The 12,608-nt window shown below is 40.5% G+C and overlaps 1 protein-coding gene across 1 annotated transcript in view; it reads right to left on the bottom strand.

Annotated features, from left to right (window-relative positions):
* Nucleotides 1-11,518, bottom strand: part of LOC149145047 (uncharacterized) — a 106,786-nt gene extending 95,268 nt beyond the window's left edge. The window contains exons 1-2 of the mRNA XM_089447804.1: nucleotides 11,386-11,518; nucleotides 11,038-11,202 (exon numbers count right to left, since the gene is read on the bottom strand). Coding sequence (XP_089303930.1) covers nucleotides 11,038-11,202; nucleotides 11,386-11,483 — 263 coding nt within the window. The 5' untranslated portion in view covers nucleotides 11,484-11,518. The remainder of the gene's footprint in view (nucleotides 1-11,037; nucleotides 11,203-11,385) is intronic.
* Between the last annotated feature and the right edge of the window lie 1,090 nt (nucleotides 11,519-12,608).

Raw genomic sequence — 12,608 nt, 5'->3', positions numbered from 1 at the left:
CTTTCCAATTTGAGCTTCTTCGTGATGCTATAGAGGAGGTTGGCTCTACAAATGTTGTACAGGTTGTGATAGATGCAGTGGCAGTGTGTAGATCAGCAGGATTAATGATTCAGAGTAAATACAGACATATTTTCTGGACCCCTTGTTGTGTGCATGCACTCAATAATGCATTGAAAGACATTGGCAAAATTGAGTGGGTATCTAACTTGGTGACAGCTGCAAGAAATGTGCAAATGTTTATTTGCAATCACCACACCTCCTTAGCAGTACAGGTCTCATGCGAGGAAGGAATTCCTCAAGCCTACTGATACCAGATATGCTAGTTATTTTCTTTTATTAGAGAGGATGTTGGAGGTGCAGTCAGCATTGCAGGCCATGGTTGTGACTCCAGATTGAAACAGATGGGCAGAATCCAAGACAGAGGAAGGGAAGAAAATCAGGATTCAGATACTGGATAATGATTGGTGGACAGATTGTGGTTATTTGGTGTCACTCTTACGTCCTGTAGTTGAGGTCATTCGCTACACTGACACAGATTCTCCTAGTCTTGGAGAAATCTATGAGACTTTTGATAGTATGTTGGATCAAGTAAGGGTGGCCATTCGTGAGAAAGATCCTTCCTTAGAGTTCTATATGACTCAGATTCGACCCATTATTCAGCGTAGGTGGGATCGAATGAATACACCTTTGCACATGGCAGCATATGCACTCAACCCAAAATGGTATGTGGCAAGAAGTGGTAGAATTCTTCCCATTGAAGATCCAGAGGTCAAAAAGGGATTTCGAGTAGCCATTACAAAGATGTATAGTTCAAAAGAAGGGAGATCCATTAGGAGACAGTGGATGCAATTTGCAAGTCTCAGTTGTCCCTTCAACAAGCCGGATGCAAGGGAAGATCGCAATGATTTAGGCCAGACTGACCCCATTGGTTGGTGGACCATGCATGGGGATGAGGCTCCAGAGATCCAACATCTTGCTATTCGCTTATTGTCTCAGATTGCTAGTTCCTCTGCAGCAGAGAGGAATTGGTCCACATATAGCTTCATCCACTCTATCAAGAGGAATAGACTTTCCTCTAGGAGAGCAGAGAAGCTAGTTGCAATGCATAGTTCTCTACGTCTTGCACATAGGAAGACACCAGAGTATCAGAGGGGACCAGCAACACGATGGGATGTGGATCTAGAGGATAGTGCACAGATAGATGATGAGGATGGACCAGATGAGTTGCAGCATGGTTTGGTTGGAGTTCCATTGGTTACTCAAGAGAGTGACTCTGACTGAGATAACGACATTCCCATTGATGTTCCTGATGACTTCATGCAGCAGATGGATGTAGAGGACCAATCATTGAGATTGAGTCCTTGAAGTTTATTTTATTTTCAGTGTTCATTTTGATTTTCCATTTTTACTTTTAAGTTTTAACTTTTAACATTTGAGTTGTGACACTAGATATTGATGACCGACTCTTCACTCTGAACTATTTTTGAGTTTGAAACTTTGAGTTATATAAATTGAAAATTTGAATTTAGTGTTCAATTTAGAATCTAGAAGACTAGAATGATGAATGATGAATTCAAAATTTTCAATTTAATTTTTAGCTCAATGATTCAATATAACAATAAATTATAGAATGATGATTGATGAATGATATGGATCAATGTACATTGTATTTGAATATTTCATATTGAATTTTATGATTGAATCTTGATGAATTAGCATTATTGAACAATGAATATGAACATGAAAATTTCAAAATTATATACATATATATAATATATATAATTAAAAATTATATTATATATACCTCGACGTCTCCCCGTCTCCCCTAAATTTCCCTAAAATTTCAGGGTTCTCCCACACGTCCCCTTTGTGCGTCTCCCCGCACCCGCGTCTCCCCGTCCCGGAGACTTGGTGGAACATTGGAATTCCCCTTTGGTCTCGAAACTATCTTCCACACATCATTCTTTGTGATGGACTAACACTCCATCATGGCATTGTTATCACCCCAAGAAACTCACCTAGGTTGTAAATCAGTGATGCTCAGGAACATTAAAAATTCAACAATTATGTTGGATAAGACGATGGATAAATGAAGATACGCTGCACATTTAAGCCAGATAACCACTCCTACTATGACTATCCCCAGACATGGGTGAAGACCCCCAAACTACAAGGCTTTCAACCACCAACTACTCACAGTTTAAGGTAAAGGTGATGATGGAGAAAACTAATTGCACCAGCAGATGCACAGGACCCTGTGATGGCCAGCTGCAACCAGTCAGAAGATCTGTAGAACTATCGCTTAATATACAGACAGGATGACAGCTCCCTGATATTAAACAACAGCAATCTGCAAGCAATTTCAATGAGCCACTAAATTATAATACAGAGGTGGGATGACAGCCCCTCTGATATCAAACATTCATAGCACATCAAATCAATGCAAGCAAGCACAGCCTAGAACAAGAAAAAGAAGTGGAAAGTGAGCAGGTGACAGCAAAAGAAGCTTGTATGAGTTGAAAATCAAGACCAGAAGTTGCAGGCCTCATAGTATTTACAGTCTCCAGAAGTTAAAGGCAACAACAAAGCTTTTCATTCATCAAACACTCATCAAATCCGATTACATCTGAGTTCTGAGTATATATAGTGTTACAATACAAAATATCTCTGTTAAACAATGCGTGGAGGAGCCCATAAATGGCCACCAACCATATTCATATTCAGAAATGGGCCTCTGATACAAATCTGTCTGAGTTTTAAATAGATTTGACCCTCTCTGGCTCTCTGCGGTCCTCCTTGGGCAAGTGGAATGAAATATGGGTGAAACCCATAACCATTGAATGCTCTGTCTGGATCTGTGGTGTCCTGTTTCCTCCTCGGCCATACTGCTGATTAAATGCTGCTGCTGAATCATTAAACGGCTCTATCATGACTGTTTTGGCTTTAAAACAGTGAAACGCTGCCCAAACTATTCATTCCCGCCCATCACTGCTTCCATGTTGACTTTTAAAAGGCTCAGGCATGGTTTATTCATTATCGGGTCCGCCTTTGGCTCGCAATTCACATTAAAACAGGCTCCTCCTTTGTTTTTTAATATTTGACAAATACCTGCAAAACTGCCGCAAACCATGAAAAATTGGCTTTGGCGGATTTGAAATATATATTTGGCCTTTAGAACCCTTTCGGATCCGAAATCCCATCGCAATCGGCGCTTGCCACAAGCTTCCCTTTGTATTTTCTTTATACAAAGAAAATACACAAAATACATTGAAAACGCTATGGGCGCGGACTTGAAAAAATATGAAATGGGGTGTTGTGCATATATCGGGTCCGGCCCGTCGGCCCGCACCATAACTTATGTTAAAGCCCCGCCCCTTTGAAAGTGTCGATGCGATATCGGCGATCGCCGCGGACCCGAAATAATATAAAGTGCAGCGTTGTATGGCCGTCGGGTCCGGCCCATCGGCGAAGTCTCATGTCGCTGCCACTGCCCGCCTCCTCCGATTGCGATATGCCGATGCGATCTGGACCGCTGATCGGCCAGATCCAACGGCTGAGATTAAAGTGGAGCCTTAGGCCTGTGATTTTGATTTTTACATGGTTTTTGGGGTATTTCCGCCTCCCGATAGTGTATTTCTGCCCTCCAAAGGGCTTTCCCCTTGCAATTTTTTCAATCGGTGGAAGACTTTTAGCCATGATTTGAGAATTTGAACAGCATCAATGGATCCTTTGGCATGATTATAAGAGTGTTTGCAGCCTTTGAGAGTGTTTGAATCCATTTTTTATTCTTTTGTACAGCAAAGCTAACAGGCATCCTTTCAAACATGCTATCATGTTGCCTCATTGTTGAGAAATCTAGGGCATCAATAGTTAGGAGATTTCTCTTCTTAAGATAATTGCTTGTGATAGACTTTTACTTCTTGATTATGATCTTCTCTTCTTAAGGTTATTATTGTGTTCTTTTCATCAAGACAATTACCAAATCATGAACAATAAAAGACAAGAGACACAGTATATAGGCTTGTCAGCCAGGGCCAAAACCTCTCACTCTTTGAGAGGAAAACCCAAACGAAATTCTTCTTATAGATCTTCAATTGACGACCACCAAGACCATGACAAAGACCCTTGACACTAGAGTCCTCCCAAGACCAAGTCACTAGCCTCTTTCCACACTGCTCTTCCTCTTCCCTTTCTCGGCTTCCTTGAGAATCTCGGTCTCCTCCTTTCCACACTGCTCTTCCTCTTCCCTTTCTCGGCTTCCTTGAGAATCTCGGTCTCTTAGGTCTGCAACCCTATTTCAGAAACCCTAGAACAATTTCACTCCTCAATTAGTCTCTTCAAGAGAGAGAGACCTATAGCACTTCTACTCGGCTTCTTCTAGTGAGATCCTTTACCCAAACAAGATCACCTCAATGTAACTACAAGTTCTTCAACCTTCTCTAGATGCCTTCGGATCTGCTGCCTTCGCACGTGGGAGAATATACTAGCCCAAATCAGACTTCCAAAAGTGTTCCTCCCTTCGCTATGCTTCCTTCGTCCTTCGCTTCTTTTCTAGTCCTTCTTAGATGATTTTCGCACTTATGATAGAGGCTTGTTTCACCGAATTGCTTGCCTCCAAATGAGGCCAAGCACTGCTATATATACATGTTTTCTCATGTCCTTTAGGCCGACATGATTACTTGAAGGAAGGCCGACATCATCTTCTAGATTTCTCCATTCGTTGTAGGCCGACATGATTACTTGAAGGAGGGCCGACATCATCTTCTAGATTTCTCCATTCGTTGTAGGCCGACTTGAAGAGGGCTAGTGACAAGGTCTTGGAGGATGAATTTACATAGACAAGTGTGACTTTTTACAATGTGTAACATGTCTTCATTACATGACAATGACTCTTTATGACTAGATGACAAAATTCCTAAAGGCTCTCAATGGGAGCCTTAACTAAAAATGAAATCTCTTACTCATGAAACCCATGATGCAAGCATTACAATAATTTTATTTTTCTTCTTTGCATCTCTTACATAAAATCACAATTACATGTCATTATGAAGACCGAACCTAGTTACACTTTTCAACACTCATCATAACTAGAAGGTTCAGAATCAATGGCGTGGCTTATCCATGCCATATAACTCGAGAACCTTTGTGGTTGTCTACTCTCCCTGGAAGTACTGCAAGGAGTTGCATGCCTCTACATCCTGCAAAGTGTCACGAAGACATATCAATCTCTTCCTAGTCCCTGCAACATCTATAAGCGAGTCCACTGGCTCTGCTGGCTCTACCAACTCCTCTTGATAGTCTGAAGGATGAACAACTAGACTAAATGGATCTGTACCCACATCCTATAGAGCCTCATGCTCCTCACTATCAATCTCCATATAAGACTTTCTAGACCTCCTGAAACCTACCTTGTCATCAAAAGTTACATCCTGGCTAACCTCAATCTGAGGTTGTCCTAGAATGTAGATCCTATAGGCCTTCAATGTCTCACTGTATCCCACAAAAGTACCCTTCCTCCCAGAAGGTTCTAACCTCTTCCTCCTCTCCTTGGGCATGTGGATGTATATTGGACAACCAAAGATCCTCAAATGACTGACCTCTTGCTTCACTCTTGTGAATGTCTCCTATAATGCTCCAAACTTAAACAAACAATGACATACAAAAGCAAATACGATTCATACACAGAAAAATTAAACAATCAGCAAATGTTGAATACACAACAGCATTGAGAACCAGCAGAGCATTTTATTAATGGAATGGAGCAAGTACAATAGTGTGGAAAATGCACACGGGCTTGCCTCAAGGGCAAGCTTGACAGAACCCAGGTGTCAAACAGTAATCTCAATACTAGAAAGAACTGCTCCTCTAATGCTTTGCGCTGTCTCCTAGTAACTAGAACTGTTGGCTGGAAAGGAGCTATAAGAAACCCCATCTCCAATGCTCAGAAAATGATGAAACTTTACCCACAAGCTTCTTGGCCAAAACCCAAAAAGGGTTTGGCCTTAATCCAACCTTCCAATTTCGACCTCCACTATAGCCCACGCCCTCCAAATAGCTTCAGAAATACGGCCTGCAAGGAATGGCCACAAAGTCCTCCTCCAAGCTCTGAAAGGGAAGCAAACACCACTCCAAATATCTCCTCTAACCTCCATGGCAAAGCTCAACCTCAAGGATTGATACTCTACCCACCAAATGAGCTCCTACACACTGCCTCTGCGCTGGCCCAGGTACTGCGAAGGTCACACTACCAAGCCAGAAGCTCAATCAGCTCCCAAACTCTCCCAATGCTAGCAATCCTCCCTAGCCTCCTCTCCGAAAAATCTCACATCAAATCTCCACTACTAAGCACCACCAACAAACTCGACCTCCTCTCCATTGCGTCCTCCAGTAATACGCACCACCTGGAAGGAAATGCTACTGCTGGAAATCACAATGTGATCCTCCTCCTAAAGAAATGAAGAAAACCTTCCTAGGGTGGCACTTGAAGTCCCCCAAAGAAAGGGTGAGCTCTTCGCTTGAAGAACTCGTGCTAAACAGCCAGTGACTCGGCTAAGCAGCTCGAGCAACCAAAGAGAAATCGATATACTCCAATGATGAATGAGAAGAGGAGAGTTGCCTTCCTTATATAGTTTTCATGGAGCACTTTTCCCTCCATTTCGTCCTCCATCGTGGGCCCTCACTTAACCACCATCATGCAAAAGTTAACCCCCTCCATGCAAATCGAACTAGGGAGTGCATAATTCCCTAGTGAGGGTGGCCCCCATGTGTAACTTAACTACAAAACAAACATCTTCTCCTAAGTCTAATCTCCTAATAAAATCGAATGGGGTCCACTAACTCCAAAATTGGCCCCATAATACAAAATTTAATCTTGTTCCAAAATGATTTAGGAAGGGGCATGACACCTCCTCAAGAGTCTTGTCCTCCAATATCTGGTGAGGACTCCTTTTCTGAACATAAATTGTCGTGTTGGATGCCTTTACCCATAAGGAAATGGGTAAATCTTGATCATGAATCATCGCTTTGATAGCCTCCACATCGGACTTGTTCTTCCTTTCTGCAACCCCATTCTGTTGAGGATTGTAAGGAACTATCCACTCCATCTTGATCCCTGCCTCCCTGCAAAAAACATTGAAGTCCTTGGAAGTATACTCTTCTCCATTATCTGACCTCAAAACCTTGATCTTCTTTTCTGTCAAGTTCTCTACCTGAGCCCTGAACTCTTGGAACTTGTTGAAGACCTCATCCTTGGTCTTCATGAAGTAGATCCATGTCTTCCAGGAGAAATCATCAATGAATATCACATAGTACAAGAAACGGCCCAAAGATGATATTGTCATCAATCCACATACATTTGAATGTACTAGATCCAAGATCCCCTTGGACCTACTATCACTACTTGGAAAATATCCCTTGGCATTCTTGCCAAGTGCACAACCCCTGCAAACACCATCATGCTCTACCTAGAGCTCTAGAAGACCTGTAACCATCCTCCTCAATGTTGGAAAAGCCCTATAACGCAAGTGAGCAAATCTTTGATGCCATGACTCACATAAACTAATATTGTCATGTGCCAATGCCTAGGCTGGACATCCTAACAATCTGTATAGTCCTCCTTCTCGAACACCAATCACTCCCATTGAATCTATGCTCAATCCCTTAGGCCATACAAGAACCTGACCATCAACAAACACAACTCTGTAACCTCTATCCTCCAAAGCTAAAATAGAGAGCAAGCTTTTCTTCAATCCTGGAACAAACAATACATCTCTCATGTGTAGAGAATCTTCGGACTCCAACTAAAATGATATTGTCCCAACTCCTTTCACTTCATATTTCGCATTATCTCCAAATTCCATGTACAATGTCGAATCCTTCTTTTTCAAATCTATGAGAGAGTCTCATGAACCTGTCATGTGCCTCGAAGCACCACTCCAACCAAATATCAATATTGTCAGTAATAGTGCCTATAAGAGTGGAGACAAAGAAATATTCCTTTCGAAGTTCATCTGTAAACTCATTAAGTATAGATTTTGTTGTCTTTTCTTGTGGTAGATGCTCATCATCATCATCAACATCAGTTGTTGATGCATGTTGCTTTCCCTTCCTTTTCTTCTAAGGACACTGGGAGGCATAGTGACCAAATATATGACATTTGAAGCATTTGATCTTTGAAAGATCCTCCTTCTTCTTATCTTGACCTGGAGTTGATCTTCCACTTATATTTTTCTTATCAACATTTATTCTTCCTTTTCCTTTCCTTACATGAGCTGCAAAGGCTTGAGTTTCTTCATCTTGAAGTCTCTGCAAGTTGTTCTTGGACAACAATCTAACCTCCTCTTGGACACAATCAGTCCAAAGCTGATCAAACTTGGGCAGCTCAACTCATGCACAAATACCTTGTACAAATGGATCCCATGAAGAAGGAAATTCATTAAGAGTCATTATAACAAGCTCTGCATCATCAATGGTATCTCCAATGGCTCTAAGTTGATCTCTCAACTGGAAGACTCTCATGAGATAAGTGGCAACTAAATCTGATCTGGACATCATGACACCACGGAGTTTATGCCTTAAGGCTAATTTCCTACTAGTGTTCTTACTCTCGAACAATCCCACCAAAGCATCAACCATTTCTTTATGGAATCAAGTGATCCTTTATGGAATCTATCAAGATCCTCTTAGCCTTTACTTCATTCCTCTTATCTTGCCTTTCTCCTCAGCATCTTGTGGTTCTAAGACATTCTCGTTCATGTAATTATGAATCCAATTTTCATCCAAGACAAGGAGTATCCTAGTCTTCCAAGATCTATGATTTGTAGCACCATCCAACCTATCTTCTACTCTAAGACTGGGCACCATCTTGACAAGAGATCAGAAATATAAACAAGTTGTTGAATACTTGGGGCTAAATTGATGGTTGATCTTCCTCAAAGCTCTGAAACCATGCTGAAATTCTACAGCATGTGTAGCAGAATACAATTTTCTAAACTGATAATTACTTCCTAACAATTTTCAAACAGTATTCTTCATGCCACTAATATCATTGAATAATCACACAGAAAATATCAATTGTATGTGCAACAGAAACAATTAAGATCATAGAAAGACAAACATGTGCAACAGACAATATTTTTACGCCAGGAAACCCAACCTTGGGAGAAAACCCATCAATCTTTTCTTAAGGAGAAATTGTCTTTTTAGCAAAGTTTACAAATCAGAAATTTGTCTAGAAACCAGTGCCAACATTACAAGTCAAATACCAGTCAAACTTAGTCAAATTGTTAAATAGTCAATGCTGGTCAAAATCCAACTCTACAGTCAAACTTCAGCTTGGTCAAACTCAACCCTGCGGTCAATTGTTTGCAATCAACCCGCATGTGCAGCCAAATCTACATTCAAATTTGGTCAAATAAGCAAGGTCAACGCCAGTCAAAACTTGGTTGTGTGGATCAGTCAACACTGATCAAACTCAATCAAACTTCAGTCAATGTGGCATCGTCAAACTCGTCCTTTTCACACGTGCGGCCTCCACGAGAGAGATAGAAATGAAGAAAAGATAAAAGATGATCTCTAGCAAACGATTTCTCCTTGGTGAACTTCTCCTCCACTGGAAAAGATTCAATGAGCTTGCTATGTTGATGATTTGTCTCCTCACATGCTTGTCTATTTATATAGAGTTCCAATGTTGAGTGGAGACCCATAAAGAGGCACCTCGTCACAAGAACCCTTTCACTTAGGGAGCCTACATTACAACTCAACATTAGACTAGAATTGTTTATGAGAGAGTGAAGATTCTACAATTGTTCATTATAAGAAGATTTCAGGAGAAAACTGTGAATAGGATTTATAATCCGTCCAACATTTCGGGTGTAATAAAAAATAGCTCACTCCATCCCAGAGTAAACAATGTGAGCATCATGGGCCAATCTCCCCTAGCAAAATCAGCATGGCCGCATTGGGAGAAAGACCGCCCCTGGGCCATTCATCCCTAGCCAAATCAGCATTGCCCTACGGGTGAATGTATCATTCTCCCTTTGTCAAATCAGCATGACCCCATGGGAGAATGTCTGCCTGCTGTTGCAAAAACCTCAACAAATTTGTCAAAAAAATTCTTGTATGTGGTAATTCAAACATTTATTTTTGTCACATGTTTGGCTGATGGACATGCTAAAGGAGCCAATTTGGTGATCTCACTTTGTAATGATATCATTGTCCTCATCAGTCCCATTGACCTATTTTCTTCATCATTTATTAGATTTCAATAAAATTATCTTATTTTATCTTATCTCCTCTCCTCAAAAGCCAATGTGTAGAGTATAAAGTTCAATTGGAATAAGCCTGTTGTGCATACCAGCAAAAGTTTACCACTTCAGGTAGAGGAAATTTTCAATCTAAGAGACTTATAAATCAAAATTTCTCTCAAATTGTAGCAAAGCCTGTTGCTTAAGAAAGAGATTCAAATTAGTCACCATGCTATGATGTCATTTAATGGAAAAACAATCTTCTGCTGCTCAATCATTTTCATCCCTCTATGCACCATATTTAGAGGAAAATTGCATTTATATCAAAGCCCTGCAGGAGGAAACTAATTTAAAATCAAAGTTTTTTCCTTGTGGGGTTTTGAGTGTAAAATTGGATCTTGAAACTAGCTTGTAAAAGAGGAAAACTTCTCTTAGACATGGGATTGAACACTTGCTTCCAAACTCAGATTGAATACTCGTTATACTGATAATTATTAAGATAAGCAAACCGCAACCGCTTTTCTTGATTCTGACTTCTGATCCTTCCAGTTATTACATGCAGCAACCCCTGATGGCAGAACCAGCAAGCTGTACATTGCTCAAAGCTTTTGGAACAATGTAAATATCCCTTTGCTAATTTAGCAACAGAGGGAATGTTTGCATTCTAAGAAGAGTCTGTTTTATCAACATTACATTCATCTTTCATAAGGAACAACACCAACAGACAAATGAGAACTGCGAGTCAGATATTGAAACTTTTCTGCATTGAGATAAACAGGGTTAAGACTGAAACCTTCTCCAGACGAAAGGTTCTGCAACAGTATGCTGTTTATTTTCACTATCAATTTCGCCGCTTGGTAATTCTGAAATAACTGATGCTTCTGCTACTGTTATAAGCTTTAGAGCCTCTTCCCAGCATTCTGCACCATTCCAAAGAAGCTTGCCTGCAAAAGTCAACCTGCACAGTAATAGACCTACTCGAAAGGAATAACTACAAGATGTCCATTTATAGACATAGCTTCCTAGAAAGAAAACAATACACATACACATTGGGTCGCCCATGCAGTGGAACATGTGATAGGGAATAATGGAAGTTGAATATACAACACTTACAAAAGGACAAGGTCGAACTCTAACATACCAAAAGCAAGAGTGAGTAGTTGCAACCTTTAGGAGAATATGGATGCAAAAGTCCTCCCGAAACACCTGAAGCTCCTCCACCAATTCCAACCTCATCATATATTTCAATGCATGTTGGTGATGTCTTGGAACAGTGCTGCAACAGTGATAATCAAGAGGGTTAGGTTGAACTCGTGACATGAACATAAGATGGACAGATGTAGAAAATATAAAACAGTCACGATTGGGACTTATTACAAGTTTACAGCTACAACCCCATACAACAATGCATACAATAGTGCATACAGCAGAAATTGGATTTGAAGGAAGCAATAAGGGGTAGCACTAGTAATTCGAAACAATATCAATAGAAAGAGAGAAGTACCATTTTCCTTGAAAAAGACTCTTGAAGAAGCCTTGGAACAGACAAGGGGCAGAAGAAAACATGAAGGACAAAAACTTAAACGACAAGGCGGCAATGAATTCCTCCTTGTAGCAGTCTAAGAAACTTCTTGAGATGAAAATGGGTGCTGGAAATTGCATGCTGCACATCAAGCTTCTAAGTTCTCATAAATGCTAAAGAACTGTATTTTGGATTTAGTGACTATTTTGAAGAACTTTCTTGTTGTTGTATGTATGATAATAACTACAAGAGCTTACTGTGAGAAGGTTAATGACATTTACTAGTATAGCTTTAAGCCTTCATGTTAACCAATTGCGCATAGGCCATGGTTGTGCTGTTAGAAACTGCAGTTAAATTATGGGGTTGATTTTGTGTTCAAAGTATATACTAGTTACCAGTGGCGCCAACTTATACCTATAGGTACTTCTATCTTAGTCAAAGCATCCATTCAATAATGTCCATTGCCGAATTTAAAATGTGTTATACACATGATTGCTTCAGCTGAAGTTGGTAATTGTTTGGCAAACACCTTCAAAGACAACCTGTAGATGACCTGTAAAATGTTTGAACTTGTGCATTGCTGTTTACTAAAAGTTTTTTATGCATGAAGGTTTACTTCAATGGTATTACCAGTTGTATTCTCATGCCGGCATTCAAGACTTTTGGAAACACAATCCTGTTGTATTCTCATTCTTTGGGCAATCTTGTCCTTTTGGAGAAAGATTTGCCACTTCGCAGCCAGAATTCGAGCATGTTAAATGGCTTGCAGGGTTTGCATCCAGCTTATGGGCCAACTGAGTGGCTTGCCAAAAGATGGATTTGTTGGCATATGTTTTCTGGAA

The sequence above is a fragment of the Pinus tabuliformis genome, chromosome X, assembly GCF_031772625.1.
Source record: "Pinus tabuliformis cultivar Carrire ecotype Pingquan chromosome X, CPIR1, whole genome shotgun sequence".
Lineage (NCBI taxonomy): Eukaryota > Viridiplantae > Streptophyta > Pinopsida > Pinales > Pinaceae > Pinus > Pinus tabuliformis.
The sequence above is the reverse complement of the archived record's forward strand: the minus strand, read 5'-3'. Positions and strand labels throughout refer to the sequence as shown.